This window comes from Pecten maximus, chromosome 2 (genome assembly GCF_902652985.1).
Source record: "Pecten maximus chromosome 2, xPecMax1.1, whole genome shotgun sequence".
In the NCBI taxonomy this organism is placed as follows: domain Eukaryota; kingdom Metazoa; phylum Mollusca; class Bivalvia; order Pectinida; family Pectinidae; genus Pecten; species Pecten maximus.
The window spans coordinates 39129397-39150759 of record NC_047016.1 but is presented as its reverse complement, the minus strand read 5'-3'; the positions used below and the strand labels follow the sequence as shown (position 1 = coordinate 39150759).

General features: G+C 38.0%; 1 protein-coding gene across 7 annotated transcripts in view; it reads right to left on the bottom strand.

Moving 5' to 3' along the window:
* Positions 1-21363, bottom strand: part of LOC117322038 (golgin subfamily B member 1-like) — a 58918-nt gene that overhangs the window by 36537 nt on the left and 1018 nt on the right. For 5 of the 7 annotated variants that reach the window (XM_033876749.1, XM_033876750.1, XM_033876754.1 and 2 more), the window contains exons 3-10: positions 21226-21362; positions 19954-20025; positions 18184-18279; positions 14246-14287; positions 13646-13765; positions 11192-11284; positions 4437-4529; positions 57-161 (exon numbers count right to left, since the gene is read on the bottom strand). In XM_033876749.1, the coding sequence (XP_033732640.1) occupies positions 57-161; positions 4437-4529; positions 11192-11284; positions 13646-13765; positions 14246-14287; positions 18184-18279; positions 19954-20025; positions 21226-21288 (684 nt within the window). In that variant the 5' untranslated portion in view covers positions 21289-21362. The remainder of the gene's footprint in view (positions 1-56; positions 162-4436; positions 4530-11191; positions 11285-13645; positions 13766-14245; positions 14288-18183; positions 18280-19953; positions 20026-21225; position 21363) is intronic. The other 2 variants (XM_033876753.1, XM_033876752.1) reach the window with 2 other exon arrangements.

Below are 21363 nucleotides of genomic sequence, written 5' to 3'. Positions count from 1 at the left end.
CTTTTCAATAATAAGGCTACTGATGTCAAACTGGAAAATAATTAACAAAACCTCACCTCTACTGCATCCTCACTTTGCTGCAGTGCATTCTGAGCCTTGCTAAGGAGCTCCTTGAAGCCTTCCAGTTCTCCCTCCTTGCGACCGAGTGAGCGCATCAGGTTCTGTGAGTAGAGAACATAATCGTCCTCTAGTCCCAGTAAGGTACGTTCTTCCTCCCACATAACCTCATTCCAAATACCCTCCATCTTGGCTTTTAAAGCCGAAATTCTGACAGATTTGCAGATTTTAGTTTTTTCTGTCCAAGTTACACACTGTCCAAGTCAATTTGATCAGACTTAACTAATTTTCCTCTCTTCATTTTTTAAACATTAAAAAAAAAAAAAAAATTGAAAAAAAATAAAAATAAAAAATCCGTCACTGTGAAATAATTGTCTCGCTTTTTAATTCTTAATGTTTTTCCACATTGAACGGAGATTTCATCTCCAGTTTTCATTCAAATCAATCACCAAGTCAGCACCAGATGCAGTTCCCCAACACTATTGCTACAAGTACACTGTTACACAACATTTTTTCTTCTTTCTGAATTAGTATCTCAACACATGCAAAAACAACCTAGTCCTTGTCCAGTCTTGCAAAAAAGTGGCACAAAGTAATGGAAATATGTCCAATCTAATCCCAAATCAAAGTTGAATTAGTTTGAATTTGCCTTCCAAAGTTACAGGTATGCATCACTAGTTCAGCCAATCGCTATCGTAGGTAGTTATACCCTGGACTACATGCATGGCTTAATTAAACGTATTGGCCTGTTATGTGCACTACTGGCCAGCTAGGTGTGGGGAGCTACCTGATGAATAATTTATCACTAATTGTTAATCAATCAGTCTTAGGATTACAGATTTACCTGTACTGGAGATGTAATTATCTCCATATACCTTTAGTGTCCTGGGGCCAAATAGGGGGTAAAAATTTAAATACTGTCACACTTACCCAAATTAATTTGGTTATAAAATTTTAACTTTAATTTCATTTTTTTGGGGGGAGAGAAAATTTCAAAAATCCTTGCCTGGAACAAAATATAAATGTTTATAACATGTTTATTATTTAATATTTCAAGTGTTTACCAGTACACATGTATATTCTATAGATCCCCCCTTGGTGTGGCCTCAATGGTTTAACAATGTCTCTAATCGAGGACTGTGAAGATAAGTCTTCGATTGCGGTACAAGTGATTGGTATAGATAAGAATCTAATACTCATTAACCTGTAATTCACTCACTCTTGATTGGTGGATTAACATATAGAATAGAGACCAAAAGGCTTTAATCCACCTGGATTAGTGGGGGATTAAGGTGAATCCTTTCCATCAACCTACGTGTAAAGGTATTTACATTTCGACTAAAATTAGATTTTTTTTCTGAACACAGCAGGTGGACAAATTATTCAAATTTAATTCTGTTTTCATCAACAATAAAGATTAGACTGAAAAGGAATTTTGGACAAGGTGCAATGTTTTTGCTAATTATTTACTAAATTGGAATGTTCTTTAACTTCAGACAAAGGAAGATTTAAAGTTTCCTATCAACAACAACACTACCTGGTATTTATATATTCCCCAGTGAGATAAAAGATTTCAGTCACACTTCTAATAGAAAGGATATCAATATCGTCAATAAGTTGAAGGATTTAATGCTTTAGTAGGCAGTCTAATTTATATATAATGCTTTCTTTTGATATTGATAGTTTTTGGCATCCCCCCCCCCCCCCCCCCCCCCCCCAAAAAAAAGTGCAATGTGGAAGACACAGATTCTCTGTATCTGATGTATGACAAAAACACCATTTAAAGTAAGAAGCAATATTTAACAACAGTTTCACACAAGAACTTCATTTTTAAACATTCCATGCAAAAAAAAATACAAAATAAAAGTTTGTGAACAAATTCATGCAATTGAGCACCACAAAACAAGATCATTGTACATAAATGCTTACAATATATTACAGTGAAACCTCACTTTTATGACTACCTGGGGGTCTTAGTGAAAGTGGGGTGGCCTTAATAAGGAGGTGGACTATCATTAACCAACAAGAACCTTAACAGTACGATACCATTTCTTTTCAAATTTGACTTCATTCCATTGAAACAAAAACACATTTTATGTTAGATAAATTTTTTTTGTAAATAATTTCAATATTGCAATATATGTATTTTTGTATTTGTATAAATTGATTTTTTTTTTACATTCTTGACATAGTCATCAACTGTCAAACACAGCTCATAATTTACTGTAGATAAAACTTAGATAAACATTGATTGTATCACATGGAATACAAGAAAATAGTGAAATAGACTCTGCTTCCACAACTGAATATCTAAATCACATAACTGAGAAAAAAAAATTGTGCGTTGAAATTCTTCTTTGAGAAAATGAGTAAATACAGTGTCCTTAATTATATCATCTGTCTTCGTTAATCATGTTCAAATATTCCGCCTCAAGAAATGAATGGTCACAGATTCAATCCTTACCATCTTGGTAATGTGTTTAAAAGACTGCCACTGTCTCACTGGTATTGCATAGTATTAACCATAAACACAGATCAAAAGACAAATACATTTATCAAAGAGAAAACGTGCAAGCTCTTTTAAATTGATGCAAAAAGATCACGCCAAACGTTGAGCATTTGTGGAAAATAACAAGAAAACATAAAAGACAAATTTCCAATGACATAATATAGTGGTAAAAGAATAGGAGTCAGTTTCTGAGTCCGGACTGGGAAAAAAAAAAGAAAATTTATAGGGTTTCAAATTAAAGTGATCATGATCGATGGGCATGCAGAATTGTGACCTGTCAATACCCTGATAAATAATCAAAAGATCCATAATAACACCCTCCCAGCCCAGTTAGATAATCCGATAGTTTGTTTATTTGTCACCTGGTGGTCAGTTTATATAAACAAAGATCGAACACCTGACATGCGGTAAGCTGTTCAGGTTCGCTGCACACCAGTATATAGGTTATTCCATGGCTTTCGTAATAAGTAATAAGTCCCGAGTGACGAGAAATCATGCAATTACCGACTTACTGCATACTTCTCACATCAAAAAAACAAACTCGCTTAGCCCCAGTGGATTAAATCTCTCAATACTCAAAGGCCATGGACTAACTAATACACAAATACCCTGGTACTAAGAAATACTCATACAGATACAGGTAAACTTTACACAAAACAATGGATTGGGGCATGGGAACTGACGAAGTAAGTTTGACCACAGGTGACTGATTACAATCATGGGGTCAGTTAATGTTAATTAGTGGTCGTTAGGGCTGTCAAATGAAGTTGAAATACGGAATAGCGAGATGGTGGTATTACTGAAGCGACCAATAAATAGACATAAGAGCAAATTAACAGGACTTAAAACAGTACCCATAATAGTAGGTTGGTCGTAATTTTGAGGTGGTCATTAAGTGAGGTTTCACTGTACTTGTTTAAAATACAAATATATGTTCTACTTCGAAAGAAAAGCCCACATAAGAAGTCACTATATATAGGGAATTCCATTATAAGCACCTCTTAAGCATTCTTCTAACAAAATATATCGAAATTTTAAATTGTTACCAGAAAAGAGAAAATGGTCTTCGAAACAGATCAAACAGAAAACCTTCTTGACAAGTTAAGGTGCTTTTGTTTCTTTTTCTGTTTTAATGTGCGAGTGAATAAGTAAAGACCATAATCTATTTAATATTGTAAGCAGCATCCAGTGATCCCTACTTTATTAGATGTGCGAATTAATACATGATTTTGCAATTTTCAGACACAATAAATTGAAAAGCATGGAACAAGTACTGGTCAATAGGAAGATGAAAAGACAAAGTAATAGTATAGTCCAGCTGATGTATTTATAGATGTTCGATTGACTTGTTACCCTGGCTGGTGTGGCCATGGCATGGTTATAACCATGGTAACTAAAATCCTTACCATGGCAACAATGCCATCTGGTGTAAACTACAAGGCTAGAAACAAAAGTGCTCAGAAAGAAATATGTCAATGTTTTTCTGTCGCAGAGCCCTATGGGTAAATCTGCCTATGTTCTGACTCATATGTCCTATACATAAGTAGAAGAATCAAAATGACCTTGACATTTGACCTCTAACTCTGAAAAACAACTACGAACCAGAAAATTATGTCAAGGTTAATTGACCTCCATGGTAAACTTTTTTTCTGATTATAAAGACATGCTTTATATGGAACAGATTTCCTGAATGACCTGAAGTGGCCTTGACCTTTGACTTCCAACTCTGACAATGGGGCTCATCCTCTTGTGAAAAGGAGCAGGTAGAGTTATCTTACAAACAGATACCTAGCCATTATTAACATGTGTACTAGTAACCGTGAGAAACCACCACCAGTTATAAAATAAAGGTGTCACAACACCAGATTACCTCCAGTTCGCTCTCCTGTTCTGCCAGGCGAACCTTCATAGTGGCCTCTTTCTGCTCCAACAAGTTGATCTCCTCATGTTGGCGATCTAACTCCTAATTTATCCATGCAGAAACAGCACAACACAAAGTTATAACATGTCTGTGTACAGTCTGTGGAGCTCATTCCAAACAAATACTCTTCAAATGGATTTTGAAATCAATGATTTTGATTCAGAATGATACAATATTTAAGCATTACTTCTCTCTGCAACTTTAAAAACAAAACATTCTCTGTCTGGTACCATTAATATTGTAAAGTCTTCATTGTTAAAATAAAACATCAAAAGATAAAGATGTCTTTTACAGTCTAAAGGTGTTCACAAATATTCAAAATCCATTTGGTGATAATGATTCACATCAACTACACAAAACAATTTACAAGAAACATGGTAACAAACAGAATAATATCAACCACAAACATTTTACACATAATCATATAATGTACCCATGTCAACACACGAGCAAATATTTAAGTCTTAAACACATTTTGTCTTTCAATTAATTAGAAGTCAAAGGTAGAGTAATTGATCTAAATTTAAACAGATGTCTAAATTTAAAGCTATTAAAAGTTTATCTGTTTAAACCAATGGTATGTAACTATAAAATTCTATGTCTGTTTGGCGGGGAGTTCCGATAGTGATAAAATTACACCAAGTCAACATACATTATACAATGAAAACATCCTTGGTGAACTTCCTAATCCTAGACTTAAGGCCCTGAGAAACGTCAGGGTCTGAGGTCATGAAATAAGAGATTTAAAATTGGATTTTATAGTCAGACAGCTACAGTCTACCCTCGTTATACCGCCACCGTTTGTTCTTGTTGTAATTGGCGGTATAAAGAGGGTGGCGGTAGTATCAAATTTGACAAAAACAAAAATGTAGAAATCCAGTGTCTTTTATTGTGATCAAATCAGAAAACACAAACATTTCAATTTCAGGTACTGAACAGTAAGAGTGTCTAAACATGGTTATTGTTTTTGTAGTTTGGTAAAAAAAAATCACTGATATGCTTTTGTCGCATATTGTCTGTGATAATTTCCGGTAATTTTTTTAAAATCATTCTGCAAGAGTCTATTTCTAATTATATTGTTTTGTCCGATGTTTCTAGAAATCGCATTGCCGTTTCTATAGTGGCTTTTGCCTCTGTTCCGCTCGGAATATGTTGTGGTTCGTCACCGTCAGTGTTAAGGTCCCTTTCACTGTCGCCAAAACTTGTAACGTAGTCAATAATGTCGCTTTCTGTCTGCACTTCAGTAATTTCTGTCTGTTTATCGCATCAACAAATTGTCGGACAGTCAGTCCTACACATACACAATGTGAGTAGAATTCATAACTTATTTTATTACAAAACAAACATTCCTCTTGTCAATACCGATGACGATTCGATCAGCGAATAGAATCACTGAAGCGTAACTTCACCTGTGCTTGAATGGGGAAGTACCAGTATCTAAAAATAGGACACTAAAGAGTTCCACGGCGATAAAAACATGGCGGTGAAATCGAGGGAAATATACAGTGATTTGGCACATTTGTTTTTGAAAACATATGGCGGATGGCGGTATGCGAGGGTGGCGGACTTAACGGGGGAATTAAAGAGTGCAAAAATCCGTTCTAGGGGACAAGATGGCGGTATGCGAGGGTGGCGTTATTATCGAGTGGCGATAGGTCGAGGGATTACTGTACATTTGTATCAGATGAAATGTCTTAATATGGTTATTCCTATTCTATATATATTCAAGAAAACATGTATTTATCTGCTGAAAACTTTCCAATAGCTGAGTATAGTTCTTTCCCTGATGTAATTATTTAATGTTTGCGGAAAATTATTGATATATACTTCTGAATCAGTAAAGCTGCTTGTTAACTTTGGAAAGGCATCCTGACGTTAAATACCCACAAAACCACTACAAAATAATTAGGTTACATGTAAACTGGCACTATAGCATCATGATTATAATCTAATTTAATATTGTGTTTAAAGTTTTCATCAATATCCTAAGATAGCAACTTGTACTGCCATCTTTAGGTGGGAAAAAACCCCCACACCTTTTATTGGAGTAAAACCAACCAAACTAACAACACATTCAGAAAGTTTGTTTTGGTAACCTCTGTACTTAAAGTAGCTGCTTTGGTTGTCCTACATATGTGTATAGATAACCTTCTGTCCGGTCAGGAACTTTTTGAAACCACATCTTGGCACAAGTCTGATAAGTCAAACAAATCCTGTCAGTCTGGTCACAAATGAGCACTGAATGTACTATAACAGGGATTAACTTACAAACAATCCAGTGCCCGGGTTAAGAATGAGTATATGGACAAATATTGCACAACTGTACTTTGGCATATTTTGTTGTCAGGGAAATTTTGGCATTTTTTCAACAAAACAAGGTGGCCTTATCTTGGTGTGTCTGAATTTGGGGTTTCCATCAAACCCGTGTCAAATTTTCCTGTATTCTGATGTTCATGCTGCACTGTGAATTTCTGTCTTCTGAGCCAGAAATAAAATGCATTTCCCCCATGAGCTGTTGTTTTATCATGATCGTGTAGCATTTGATTTTGAAGTCATGACAGTTCTCCGGCTGTGAAATCTACTGTGACCTATACAAATGGCTAAGCCATTTTGCTGTAAGTACAAACAACTAATTCTCAGACAAGTAAGCACGGTATTAACTAACCCTTACTAAGACTAGTAAGCACGGTATTAACTAACCCTTACTAAGACTAGTAACCACGGTATTAACTAACCCTTACTTAGACTAGTAATAACCACAGTATTAACTAACCCTCACTTAGACTAGTAACCACGGTATTAACTAACCCTTACTCAGACTAGTAACCACAGTATTAACTAACCCTTACTCAGACTAGTAACCACGGTATTAACTAACCCTTACTTAGACTAGTAACCACGGTATTAACTAACCCTTATTTAGACTAGTAACCACGATATTAACTAACCCTTACTTAGACTAGTAACCACAGTATTAACTAACCCTTACTCAGACTAGTAACCACGGTATTAACTAACCCTTACTTAGACTAGTAACCACAGTATTAACTAACCCTTACTTAGACTAGTAACCAGCTGGGTATTAACTAACCCTTACTTAGACTAGTAACCACAGTATTAACTAACCCTTACTCAGACTAGTAACCACAGTATTAACTAACCCTTACTCAGACTAGTAACCACGATATTAACTAACCCTTACTCAGACTAGTAACCACAGTATTAACTAACCCTTACTTAGACTAGTAACCACGATATTAACTAACACTTACTCAGACTAGTAACCACAGTATTAACTAACCCTTACTCTGACTAGTAACCAGTGTTAACTAACCCTTACTCAGACTAGTAACCACGGTATTAACTAACCCTTACTAAGACTAGTAACCACAGTATTAACTAACCCTTACTTAGACTAGTAACCACAGTATTAACTAACCCTTACTCAGACTAGTAACCACAGTATTAACTAACCCTTACTTAGACTAGTAACCAGCTGGGTATTAACTAACCCTTACTCAGACTAGTAACCACGATATTAACTAACCCTTACTCAGACTAGTAACCATGATATTAACTAACCCTTACCTAGACTAGTAACCACGGTATTAACTAACCCTTACTCAGACTTATAACCACAGTATTAACTAACCCTTACTTAGACTAGTAACCACAGTATTAACTAACCCTTACCTAGACTAGTAACCACGGTATTAACTAACCCTTACTCAGACTAGTAACGATGATATTAACTAACACTTACTCAGACTAGTAACCAGCTGGGTATTAACTAACCCTTACTTAGACTAGTAACCACGATATTAACTAACCCTTACTCAGACTAGTAACGATGATATTAACTTACCCTTACTCAGACTAGTAACCATGATATTAACTAACCCTTACTTAGACTAGTAACCATGATATTAACTAACCCTTACTTAGACTAGTAACCATGATATTAACTAACCCTTACTTAGACTAGTAACCACAGTATCAACTAACCCTTACTTAGACTAGTAACCACAGTATAAACTAACCCTTACTTAGACTAGTAACCACGATATCATCTAACCCTTACTCAGCCTAGTAGCCACGGTATTAACTAACCCTTACTTAGACTAGTAACCACGGTATTAACTAACCCTTACCTAGACTAGTAACCACCATATTAACTAACCCTTACTCAGACTAGTAACCACAGTATTAACTAACCCTTATACTTAGACTAGTAACCACGGTATTAACTAACCCTTACTCAGACTAGTAACCACAGTATTAACTAACCCTTACTCAGACTAGTAACCACGGTATAAACTAACCCTTACTCCGACTAGTAACCACAGTATAAACTAACCCTTACTCAGACTAGTAACCACGGTATAAACTAACCCTTACTCAGACTAGTAACCACTGTATAAACTAACCCTTACTCAGACTTATAACCACAGTATTAACTAACCCTTACCTAGACTAGTAACCACTGTTAACTAACCCTTACTCCGACTAGTAACCACTGTTAACTAACCCTTACTCCGACTAGTAACCACGGTATAAACTAACCCTTACTCAGACTTATAACCACAGTATTAACTAACCCTTACTCAGACTAGTAACCACAGTTTTAACTAACCCTTACCTAGACTAGTAACCACTGTTAACTAACCCTTACTCAGACTAGTAACCACAGTATTAACTAACCCTTACCTAGACTAGTAACCACTGTTAACTAACCCTTACTCCGACTAGTAACCACAGTATTAACTAACCCTTACTCAGACTTATAACCATAGTATTAACTAACCCTTACTCAGACTTATAACCACAGTATTAACTAACCCTTACTCAGACTTATAACCACGGTATTAACTAACCCTTACTCAGACTTATAACCACAGTATTAACTAACCCTTACTCAGACTTATAACCACTGTATTAACTAACCCTTACTCAGACTTATAACCACGGTATTAACTAACCCTTACTCAGACTTATAATCACGGTATTAACTAACCCTTACTCAGACTTATAACCACGGTATTAACTAACCCTTACTCAGACTTATAACCACGGTATTAACTAACCCTTACTCAGACTTATAACCACGGTATTAACTAACCCTTACTCAGACTTATAACCACGGTATTAACTAACCCTTACTCAGACTAGTAACCACGGTATTAACTAACACTTACCTAGACTAGTAACCATGATATTAACTAACCCTTACTTAGACTAGTAACCACGGTATTAACTAACCCTTACTCAGACTAGTAACCACGGTATTAACTAACCCTTACCTAGACTAGTAACCACGATATTAACTAACCCTTACTCAGACTAGTAACCACGATATTAACTAACCCTTACCTAGACTAGTAACCACGATATTAACTAACCCTTACCTAGACTAGTAACCACGATATTAACTAACCCTTACCTAGACTAGTAACCACGATATTAACTAACCCTTACTCAGACTAGTAACCACGATATTAACTAACCCTTACCTAGACTAGTAACCACGATATTAACTAACCCTTACCTAGACTAGTAACCACGATATTAACTAACCCTTACTCAGACTAGTAACCACGATATTAACTAACCCTTACCTAGACTAGTAACCACGATATTAACTAACCCTTACCTAGACTAGTAACCACGATATTAACTAACCCTTTCCTAGACTAGTAACCACGATATTAACTAACCCTTTCCTAGACTAGTAACCACGATATTAATTAACCCTTACCTAGACTAGTAACCAGTGTTAACTAACCCTTACCTAGACTAGTAACCACGATATTAACTAACCCTTACCTAGACTAGTAACCACGATATTAACTAACCCTTACTTAGACTAGTAACCACGATATTAACTAACCCTTACCTAGACTAGTAACCACGATATTAACTAACCCTTACTTAGACTAGTAACCACGGTATTAACTAACCCTTACTCCGACTAGTAAGGCTAGTTAGTTTTACATGGATGAAGCAGTGACTACATCCACAATTCTTCAAGTTAAGGTCCAAACCTTCCAGATTTTTTTTTTTAAATCAGTACTAAATGGTAAATGTTAATAATTTATTTGTTGTATAACTTAATCTAAGTGTCCGCCACAATCCGCTACAATGTATACATAAAATATTTTTCAGACAATCCTTTTTTCTAGCTTTGCTGTTGATATGAATGTCTTCCTTTTTTTTTAAAACAAACACTCAAGATGTGACGTAAGCATCCTTTGAACTCAACAAAACATGCAAATAATTTCTGAACAAATTTCCCAGAATTCGACTACAACGTTTAAGATTCAGCCTATAACATGCAAAAATAAAGTAATTCATACAGGAGCAGCAATTCATCACTTAATTAAGAGCATGACATTACTAAAAGCATAATTATAAATAACATAAATACACTTATGTATCATTTTAACATACCGTATATCTTACATTCATATAACATTTTATTTGGGTAGGTTAGTAAGCATGTATATGTCTGATGGCAGTACTAGTGTCTATCTGACACTGGTTGTGATATACAAAAGTCTATTCATATATAAAATCACAAACGGTCATAGAACATTTTCTATTCAAATAAAAACAATCAAACAAATGTTCAAGCATACATTGATAGGAGTAAACAAGAATATCAGGATAAACACATGCTGGTCCTGATGTAGTTTATCATCTCCTACCTTCTGTCGTAGTTCTGCAGCATCCTGAAATTCCTCCTGCATCTTCTTTATCTCCTCATCTCTCGCCTTCACCTTCTCTACTAGACCTTCCATCTAGATGAAGAAAAATAGAAATATTTCTGGTATTTCTTCTACACCATCATCTTATTTGTTACAAATTGAAATTAATACTTCCCCAATGTGTACAGTACAAATGTTAGTAAATATAACTCAACTTCTATTTGAACTAAACTATTACAATGTAGTAAAACCTTAATTAAGGCACTTATTGTCAGATCTGATTTTACCTGTGTCATTTATATATTTAAGCTTAAAACTTTTCAAACACTGTATGTTTCCAAAGGAATATTTGTAAAATCATATACCCCAACCTTAACTAAGATAGATACATGTAGAAATGCCATCAATACCTAAATCAACAATTGTATCAAATATATAAAATACTATGTTTATACCACAATAAGACCTGGAGATCAACATAATCCCCAACTGCAGGGGGTCAACACATAGCCTCAGACTGCAGGGGGTCAACACATAGCCTCAGACTGCAGGGGGTCAACACATAGCCTCAGACTACAGGGGGTCAACACATAGCCTCAGACTGCAGGGGTCAACACATAGCCTCAGACTCCAGGGGGTCAACACATAGCCTCAGACTCCAGGGGGTCAACACATAGCCTCAGACTGCAAGGAGGTCAACACATAGCCGCAGGGGGTCAACACATAGCCTCAGACTCAAAGGGAGTCAACACATAGCCTCAGACTGCAGGGGGTCAACACATAGCCTCAGACTGCAGGGGTCAACACACAACCTCAGACTGCAGGGGGTCAACACATAGCCTCAGACTGCAGGGGTCAACACACAACCTCAGACTCCAGGGGGTCAACACATAGCCTCAGACTGCAAGGAGGTCAACACATAGCCTCAGACTGCAGGGGGTCAACACACAACCTCAGACTGCAGGGGGTCAACACATAGCCTCAGGCTCAAAGGGAGTCAACACATTGCCTCAGACTGCAGGGGTCAACACATAGCCTCAGACTGCAGAGGTCAACACATAGCCTCAGACTGCAGGGGGTCAACACATAGCCTCAGACTGCAGGGGTCAACACACAACCTCAGACTCCAGGGGGTCAACACATAGCCTCAGACTGCAAGGGGGTCAACACACAACCTCAGACTGCAGGGGGTCAACACATAGCCTCAGGCTCAAAGGGAGTCAACACATTGCCTCAGACTGCAGGGGTCAACACATAGCCTCAGACTGCAGGGGGTCAACACATAGCCTCAGACTCCAGGGGTCAACACATAGCCTCAGACTGCAAGGGGGTCAACACACAACCTCAGACTGCAGGGGGTCAACACATAGCCTCAGGCTCAAATCGAGTAAACACATAGCCTCAGACTGCAGAGGTCAACACATAGCCTCAGACTGCAGGGGGTCAACACATAGCCTCAGACTGCAAGGGGGTCAACACACAACCTCAGACTGCAGGGGGTCAACACATAGCCTCAGGCTCAAAGGGAGTCAACACATAGCCTCAGACTGCAGAGGTCAACACATAGCCTCAGACTGCAGGGGGTCAACACATAGCCTCAGACTGCAGGGGTAAACACACAACCTCAGACTCCAGGGGGTCAACACATAGCCTCAGACTGCAAGGGGGTCAACACACAACCTCAGACTGCAGGGGGTCAACACATAGCCTCAGGCTCAAAGGGAGTCAACACATTGCCTCAGACTGCAGGGGTCAACACATAGCCTCAGACTGTAGGGGTCAACACACAACCTCAGACTGCAGGGGGTCAACACATAGTCTCAGACTGCAGGGGGTCAACACATAGCCTCAGACTGCAGGGGTCAACACATAGCCTCAGACTGCAGGGGGTCAACACATAGCCTCAGACTCCAGGGGGTCAACACATAGCCTCAGACTCAAAGGGAGTCAACACATAGCCTCAGACTGCAGGGGGTCAACACATAGCCTCAGACTGCAGGGGGTCAATAAATAATCTCTGACTCCAGGGGTCAACACCTCATCCCTAACCCCAGGGGGTTAATACATAACCTCTGACTCCAAGGGGTCAATACATAACCTCTGACTCCAAGGGGTCAATACATAATCTCCCACTCCAAGGGGTCAATACATAACCTCCGACTCCAAGGGGTCAATACATAATCTCTCACTCCAAGGGGTCAATACATAACCTCTGACTCCAAAGGGCCAATACATAACCTTTGATTCAAGGTAAGGATATGAACTTATCACAGGACCATAAATAACATCTGTCAGCATTTCCATTGAACTGCTAAGGATAGAGTTGGGTTTATTACAAGGCATGGACTTATTGCTGGATAATTACAGTATAAGAATGTTCAAAGTCAACCTTTTACTTTCACCCATGTATACTTAACAGTTGTGAAGTTTTACAGGCAACAAGTGTGGACTTACCTCCTTGGCTTTGGCAGTGATTACAGTGTGGAGACCTTTGATGGTTTTGTCCCGTATGTCAGCCTTTGTCCTCTCTTTAAGCAATCGATCTTCTGAATCCAGTAAAGCATTCTCCATATCCTACATATAAATCAAATCGATCACTTTATTCAAAATATCATATGAAGTTATAAGATAAAACATTGGCATCCCCAGTCCTATAGACAAATCAGATTCTCAATACAGTATATAGTATACTACACTATTGCGGATGATACTGGACCCACACCCCAATACCCATTTTCTTATACATAAATTAATTTATAAGTATCATTCAAAACAAATGCATAAGGCAATGTTACAAATCAGAATAAATTATGGACAAAGCAAATCTCGACTTTTTACAGAATGAAAAGACATTTGTCAAAAGTATCTCGACTTTTTACAGAATGAAAAGACATTTGTCAAAAGTATCATAAGTAAACTGTTGAAAATAACTTTAATAACTAATTAAGTCAGTGAAGGATTGGATGTTGGTTGTATGGAGGCCAGTCAAATAGATAGTAAAATATATCCAAATCCATTGAAAAAAGGAAGGAATATCATTTACATTGTACGTACCTTTCGGTTGGATTCAACAGCCTTCAGGAGGTCCTCTAATTTCTGAAATAAGGAATATGGAATCAATTGACAAATGTGTTGTCAAGTTAGTACAGCAGTATATAATCAAGACAATTGGGAGAATTAGTCTTCAACTGGATGTGACATTATGTACAAAGAATGCACAGATGATGAAATCTTTCGGACTAAGTCCATACATGTACACTGAATGTTTGACAGGGACTCATCATATACAATAAACCAATAATTGAATTTAGTGTTATCAATGTGAATGATTTCAGGAATATCACTGATTTTAGTTGGCAATATCAGAAGTTAAATGCAAGAGTGAGCCCTTGCCCCATGTAAAGTGAACTTTCGCCCCAAGTAGAATTGTCATTGACAGGAGATCAGGCGCCAACCCTGACAATCTTTCCTTTGATGAAGGCCAAAATGAAGGTCAGGTTGACCTTTTAAGGACATGAATGCTCCAAATTCTTATGACAAGCAGCAAATGAGATATAGCCTGCCTAGATACAAGACAAGAGGCCCAGAGGGCCTGTATCGCTCACCTGGTTTCATGAGATATGAAACAAGAATGATGCTTAAGCATATTTGTCGCTGGTATTGCTATGTCAATATATATCATAAGCATTTTATATGGGTACATGTACATTGGTTTTATCTAATGCTAAAAATGCCAAAAGTGCATTAATCCATGACATGAAATTGACTTTTGGCGCGACCCCATAGGGATGCTACCACACAAATGTGAGTGATATCCATTGCTTAGTTTCAGAGAAGATCTTGTTTAGACCAATTGGCCCCTTTTGACCCTGCCCTCTGCCCCCTGGGGGTCAGCTCCTTCCTTTATACAATTTTGAATCCCTACCCCAATAGGATGCTAATAGTCAAATATGAGCTGTTTCAGAGAAGTTGTTCATATCAATTTAGCCAAATTGACCCCTTTTGGCCCAGCCCCTCAGCCTCCAGGGGGCTGGCCCCATCATTTGTACAATTTTGAATCCTTAACCAAAGTGAATGCTACCAGTCACATATTAAAGATATCCATTGCTTATTTTCAGAGAAAAAGTTGTTTATATCAATTTTGCCAAAATAACCCCTTTTGGCCCCGCCTCTTAGGTCCCCTGGGGTCAGCCCTGTCATTTGTACAATTTTGAATCCCTACCCTAGGGGGTTGCTACCAGGCAAATATGAGTGATATCCATTGCTTAGTTTCAGAGAAGTCGTTAATATCAATATAGCTATATTGACCCATTTTTGCCTCGCCTCTCAGGCCCCTAGGGGGTCAGAACCACCATTTGTACAACTTTGAATCCCCACCCCATAGTGATTGCTTCCAGGCAAATAGGAGCAATATCCTTTGGTCGGTTTCAGAGAAGAAGTCGCTTATATCAATACAGCCAAATTGACCCCTTTTGACGCCGCCCCTCAGGCCCCTTGGGGGTCAGTCCTGTCATTTGTACAATTTTGAATCCCTACTCTAGGGGGTTGCTACCAGGCAAATATGAGTGATATCCATTGCTTAGTTTCAGAGAAGAAGTTGTTTATATCAATTTAGCCGAATTGACCCCTTTTGGTCCCGCTCCACAGCCCCCAGGGAGGTAGACCCCACCATTTGTACAATTTTGAAACCCTACCCCAAAGGGATTCTCACAGTCAAAATTGAGCAATATATATTGCTTAGTTTCAGATGAGAAGTTGTTCATATCAATTTAGCCAAATTGACCCCTCTTGGCCCCGCCCCTCAGGCCCCCCGGGGGTCAGCCACACCATTTGTACAATTTTGAATTCCCACCCCATAGTGTTGCTACCAGGCAAATATGAGCAATATCGTTTGTTCGGTTTCAGAGAAGAAGTTGTTTTTATAAATATAGCCCAAATGACCACATTTGGCCCCGCCCTTCCGGCCCCTGGGGGTCAGCCCCATCATTTGTACAATTTTGAATCCCCACCCCAAAGTTATGCTACCAGGCAAATATGAGTGATATCCATTGCTCGGTTTCAGAGAAGAAGTCGGTATCATCAATATAGCTATATTGACCCATTTTGGCCCCGCCCCTCAGGCCCCTAGGGGGTCAGTCCCATCATTTGTACAATTTTGAATCCCCACCCCAAAGTGATGCTACCAGGCAAATATGAGTGATATCCATTGCTTAGTTTCAGAGAAGTCGTTAATATCAATATAGCTATATTGACCCATTTTTGCCTCGCCTCTCAGGCCCCTAGGGGGTCAGAACCACCATTTGTACAACTTTGAATCCCCACCCCATAGTGATTGCTTCTAGGCAAATAGGAGCAATATCCTTTGGTCGGTTTCAGAGAAGAAGTCGCTTATATCAATACAGCCAAATTGACCCCTTTTGACGCCGCCCCTCAGGCCCCTTGGGGGTCAGTCCTGTCATTTGTACAATTTTGAATCCCTACTCTAGGGGGTTGCTACCAGGCAAATATGAGTGATATCCATTGCTTAGTTTCAGAGAAGAAGTTGTTTATATCAATTTAGCCGAATTGACCCCTTTTGGTCCCGCTCCACAGCCCCCAGGGAGGTAGACCCCACCATTTGTACAATTTTGAAACCCTACCCCAAAGGGATTCTCACAGTCAAAATTGAGCAATATATATTGCTTAGTTTCAGATGAGAAGTTGTTCATATCAATTTAGCCAAATTGACCCCTCTTGGCCCCGCCCCTCAGGCCCCCCGGGGGTCAGCCACACCATTTGTACAATTTTGAATTCCCACCCCATAGTGTTGCTACCAGGCAAATATGAGCAATATCGTTTGTTCGGTTTCAGAGAAGAAGTTGTTTTTATAAATATAGCCCAAATGACCACATTTGGCCCCGCCCTTCCGGCCCCTGGGGGTCAGCCCCATCATTTGTACAATTTTGAATCCCCACCCCAAAGTTATGCTACCAGGCAAATATGAGTGATATCCATTGCTCGGTTTCAGAGAAGAAGTCGGTATCATCAATATAGCTATATTGACCCATTTTGGCCCCGCCCCTCAGGCCCCTAGGGGGTCAGTCCCATCATTTGTACAATTTTGAATCCCCACCCCAAAGTGATGCTACCAGGCAAATATGAGTGATATCCATTGCTCGGTTCCAGAGAAGAAGTCGTTAATATCAATATAGCTATATTGACCCATTTTTGCCTCGCCCCTCAGGCCCCTAGGGGGTCAGCACCACCATTTGTACAATTTTGAATCCCCACCCCATAGTGATACTTCCAGACAAATAGGAGCAATATCCTTTGATCGGTTTCAGAGAAGAAGTCGTTTATATCAATGTAGCCAAATTGACCCCTTTTGGCCCCGCCCCTCAGGCCCCTGGGGGGTCAGCCCCATCATTTGTACAATTTTGAGTCCCCTACCCATAGGGAGGCTTCTGACCAAATTTGGTCAAATTCTGATCAGTGGTTATGAAGAAGAAGTCAATTGTTGACGGACGGACGACAGACGACGGACGACGGACGACGGACGGACGACGGACGACGGACGCCACGGTATGGCATAAGCTCACCTTGGTCCTTCGGACCAGGTGAGCTAATAAATTGTGGAAGGATAAACACCCCCCATATCTCCATACTTAACTTACCCCTATTGTTTTACACCTGTATCTCCATACTTACCCCTATTGTTTTACACCTGTATCTCAATACCTACCCCTATTGTTTTACACCTGTATCTCCATACTTACCCCTATTGTTTTACACCTGTATCTCCATACTTACCCCTATTGTTTTACACCTGTATCTTAATACCTACCCCTATTGTTTTACACCTGTATCTCAATACTTACCCTATTGTTTTACACCTGTATCTCCATACTTACCCCTATTGTTTTACACCTGTATCTCCATACTAACCCCTATTGTTTTACACCTGTATCTCAATACTTACCCCTATTGTTTTACACCTGTATCTCCATACTTACCCCTATTGTTTCATCTTTGTCTTTCAGTTTCAATTCACCATCCTTGACTTTTTCCTCCATTTTTTTAATTGCTTCATTTTGGTCATCAACTGCATCCTGAATTAGATCATCATTGGCTAGGTAAACACACTTTTTAAGGTAAATTTTTGTCTATATTGTCGAAAGTTATCAGAAATGTTCCAATTTTAACAATACATGTATTAACTAATTAAACTTTCATAAAACGAAGATGTGGTCAGTACTCACACAACAATCAAGCACATGCAAATGATACATAAACATCTTAATTTGATTTAATTCAAAAGAAAATACCAGTATCTTCATCAATATTTATTCATGATTGTATTCAAATTTCTCACATAATGACCATGCTTTTTCTCATAACAAGTTAATCTACCTGGTAATCAATTTCAAAATATTTATGTTTTCTTTCTCTCCAAAAACATGTATCTAATTTCTTATAAAAAAGGTTTAATTAGACAAACTCTCTAACTTTGTTTAAGATTAGAATAAGGTTTGAGTAATATATGGATATACATGTATATGACAGAAAAGCGAAATTAATTCTTTTATTATCGACATATCAATTGCAGATTAGTGTTATATAGTGCGGATTAAAATGATATAACAATTTTATAACCGAGCACAAAGAACGTCCATGATTATGGTTCAGAGAGTTAATAAAGGGAAGCAATCTACTATCATGTCCTACAAATATACTGGAGTAGTGACATCATTGCATCATACCAAAATGTGCTTTTGTATCCATGATTAGAAGTATAGCAAAGTGTTTTTTCACTCCTTTAAGATAGGGTATTTTTTTCCCCCATTATGAGAAGAAAATTTGTAAATTAGGAAGAATAAACTGCAAATTTTGGGAATTTTAATTAAATATAAAATACTTTCAATTAGGAATGGGGTCATTATTGGCTCCAAGAACCCTCAGAGGAAATCCCCATATCAATGTGAATATGGCATAGCTTTAATCAATCTAAATTGTGTTTTTGTTCATGTTGGGTTAAAAATTAAACATGTCATCTGCATTTCACAAACTGATTTATTCAATTTTACACTGAACATCCCTTTCCTTAAATGGTATCTTTATTGACCCAGTACATACCACTGTTTTTTAAATGTTTTTAATTGCATAGTTTATTAGATTTATTTATGCTTTGCAGTGATTATTTAGCAATAAACAGGGCTTGACTTCGGCTTCCACGAAATACACAAACACCCTGGGCTAGGACCGAACAAACACCACAGATCATCACTTGAGGTTACATAGAGGTCACATGATCTTCCTACTGATTATGAGATATTGTGGCTAATTAATTACTGTTACATACATGTATATATTGAATATAAGCTTGCCCAAATATAATTTGCATCTAGTAGCCTAACCAGTACTATACAGATTGTAACCAATTCAATCTATATTGAAGTATATCTTATCATGACAGAATGAGTAAATTTAAAATATTTTTGGCAGATTAAGGCAATCCAAATGATATTTTTATCATGGATGCATCAAAATTTTCAGAAATTCATTAACAAAAGGAATATTTGACGGGATGAAATAAAAACTACTATTATTCTTACAGATTTAGACATATGCATTTAGTGCAATCTTAAAAATTTCTCAAGGAAAACAAGCATAGTGTAATGAGATACTACATTATTAGTGTAGAGATACCATGTTATTTGTGAGTATAAATTGTTTGGTGGTGAGACTGGTCAGTATGATTGACCATTAAGTGACCGGAGACAAACCTGGAGATGGCTGTTGAGGAGGAAAGACTGACCGTCCAGTAGGGTAGTGTCCTTCACAAAGCACGACAGTTGCTACATGCAAGAACATACGAGGTAACGAAACAGCAAAACATCAAACATGATAACCAGTCAACATAATCAATATAATATAAAACACAATAGATATGTAAAACAAACAATGAATATGTAATACAAACACAGATTAATATGTGAGTGTTCCCCCAGGAAGTGTTGACAGTATCATGATACAGTGTTTCATCTCTGGGACAATATATCGGATAAACGTCCACCAGTCTGGACAGAGAATTAAATTTCATCAAAAGCATAAATATGGAAGCATGCAAGAGAAATTACAAATGATTGCATCCTTCAAGTAAGATATTCAAATAATTTTGTTGATGATAGTCTGGGGGGGGGGGGGGGGGGGGGAACACTCTATATGATGTGGGATAAAGGAAAAAATCCTTTATGCAGATAATCAATTGAACTCATTCATGTTTTTGCATACTAAATTGATGTAAAAATGGTTCAGTTTTTATTTCTGTATAATCAGGTTAAATTCACATTGCCCAAATCATAAACTAGAGTCAAAGCTGTTAAAACCTTTTACTTTGATGGAAGGTCATACACATGCCGCATACAAACAAAACTGTAACATATGAACAAAACTGCAAAGGAAGGGAAATAACTCTTGTTGGCTTCAGCATGCCACATGCCAAACAATTTAATCACAATAGCATTCAGTCATTCTAATATATTGACATTCACATACCATTCCAATGATTAACAAGACAAAAATGCACCAAACTTGCTTATTTCCCAATTTATCCCCCCATCTCTTTCTTGTGGTTACTGTTAACTAGATATGCATCTTTAAAATGATAAACACATATGCATTTTCCATGTGTTAGTTCCTTATTGACAATGCAACAGAAACACAAGGTACTAATGAAACAGAAACACAATGTACTAATATAAAGCTTATCCCCAAAACCACTATCACCCAGAAATCTATCTGTTTCTCTTCATTTCTTCACATCCCTTTCTCTAGCCTGCAACTCAAACCATTTCTCCATTTAGGTTAACATACATCCCCATCTTTTCCTCAATATTTAGCTTGATCATTTTCACACCTTAAAGTACCCATCCCCCAACTCCACATCCTTTATTAACTCCTCAAAGTTTCAATATCCCCTCCATCTACACCTTAAGGTACCTCCACTAACCTACCAGCCTGTTTAATAATTCCTTCATCTTTTATCAGACTCTCACCTCCAGATCCCGGCCCCTTTCTGCCGAGCTCCTTCTCCAGTTTTTCCAGCTCGTCCTCAGCATGTTCCTTTTGTTGTTGGAGAAGATCTATATCCTCCTGGTTCTTAAGGTTCGTACCTGTCAGATGCTGTATCTCGC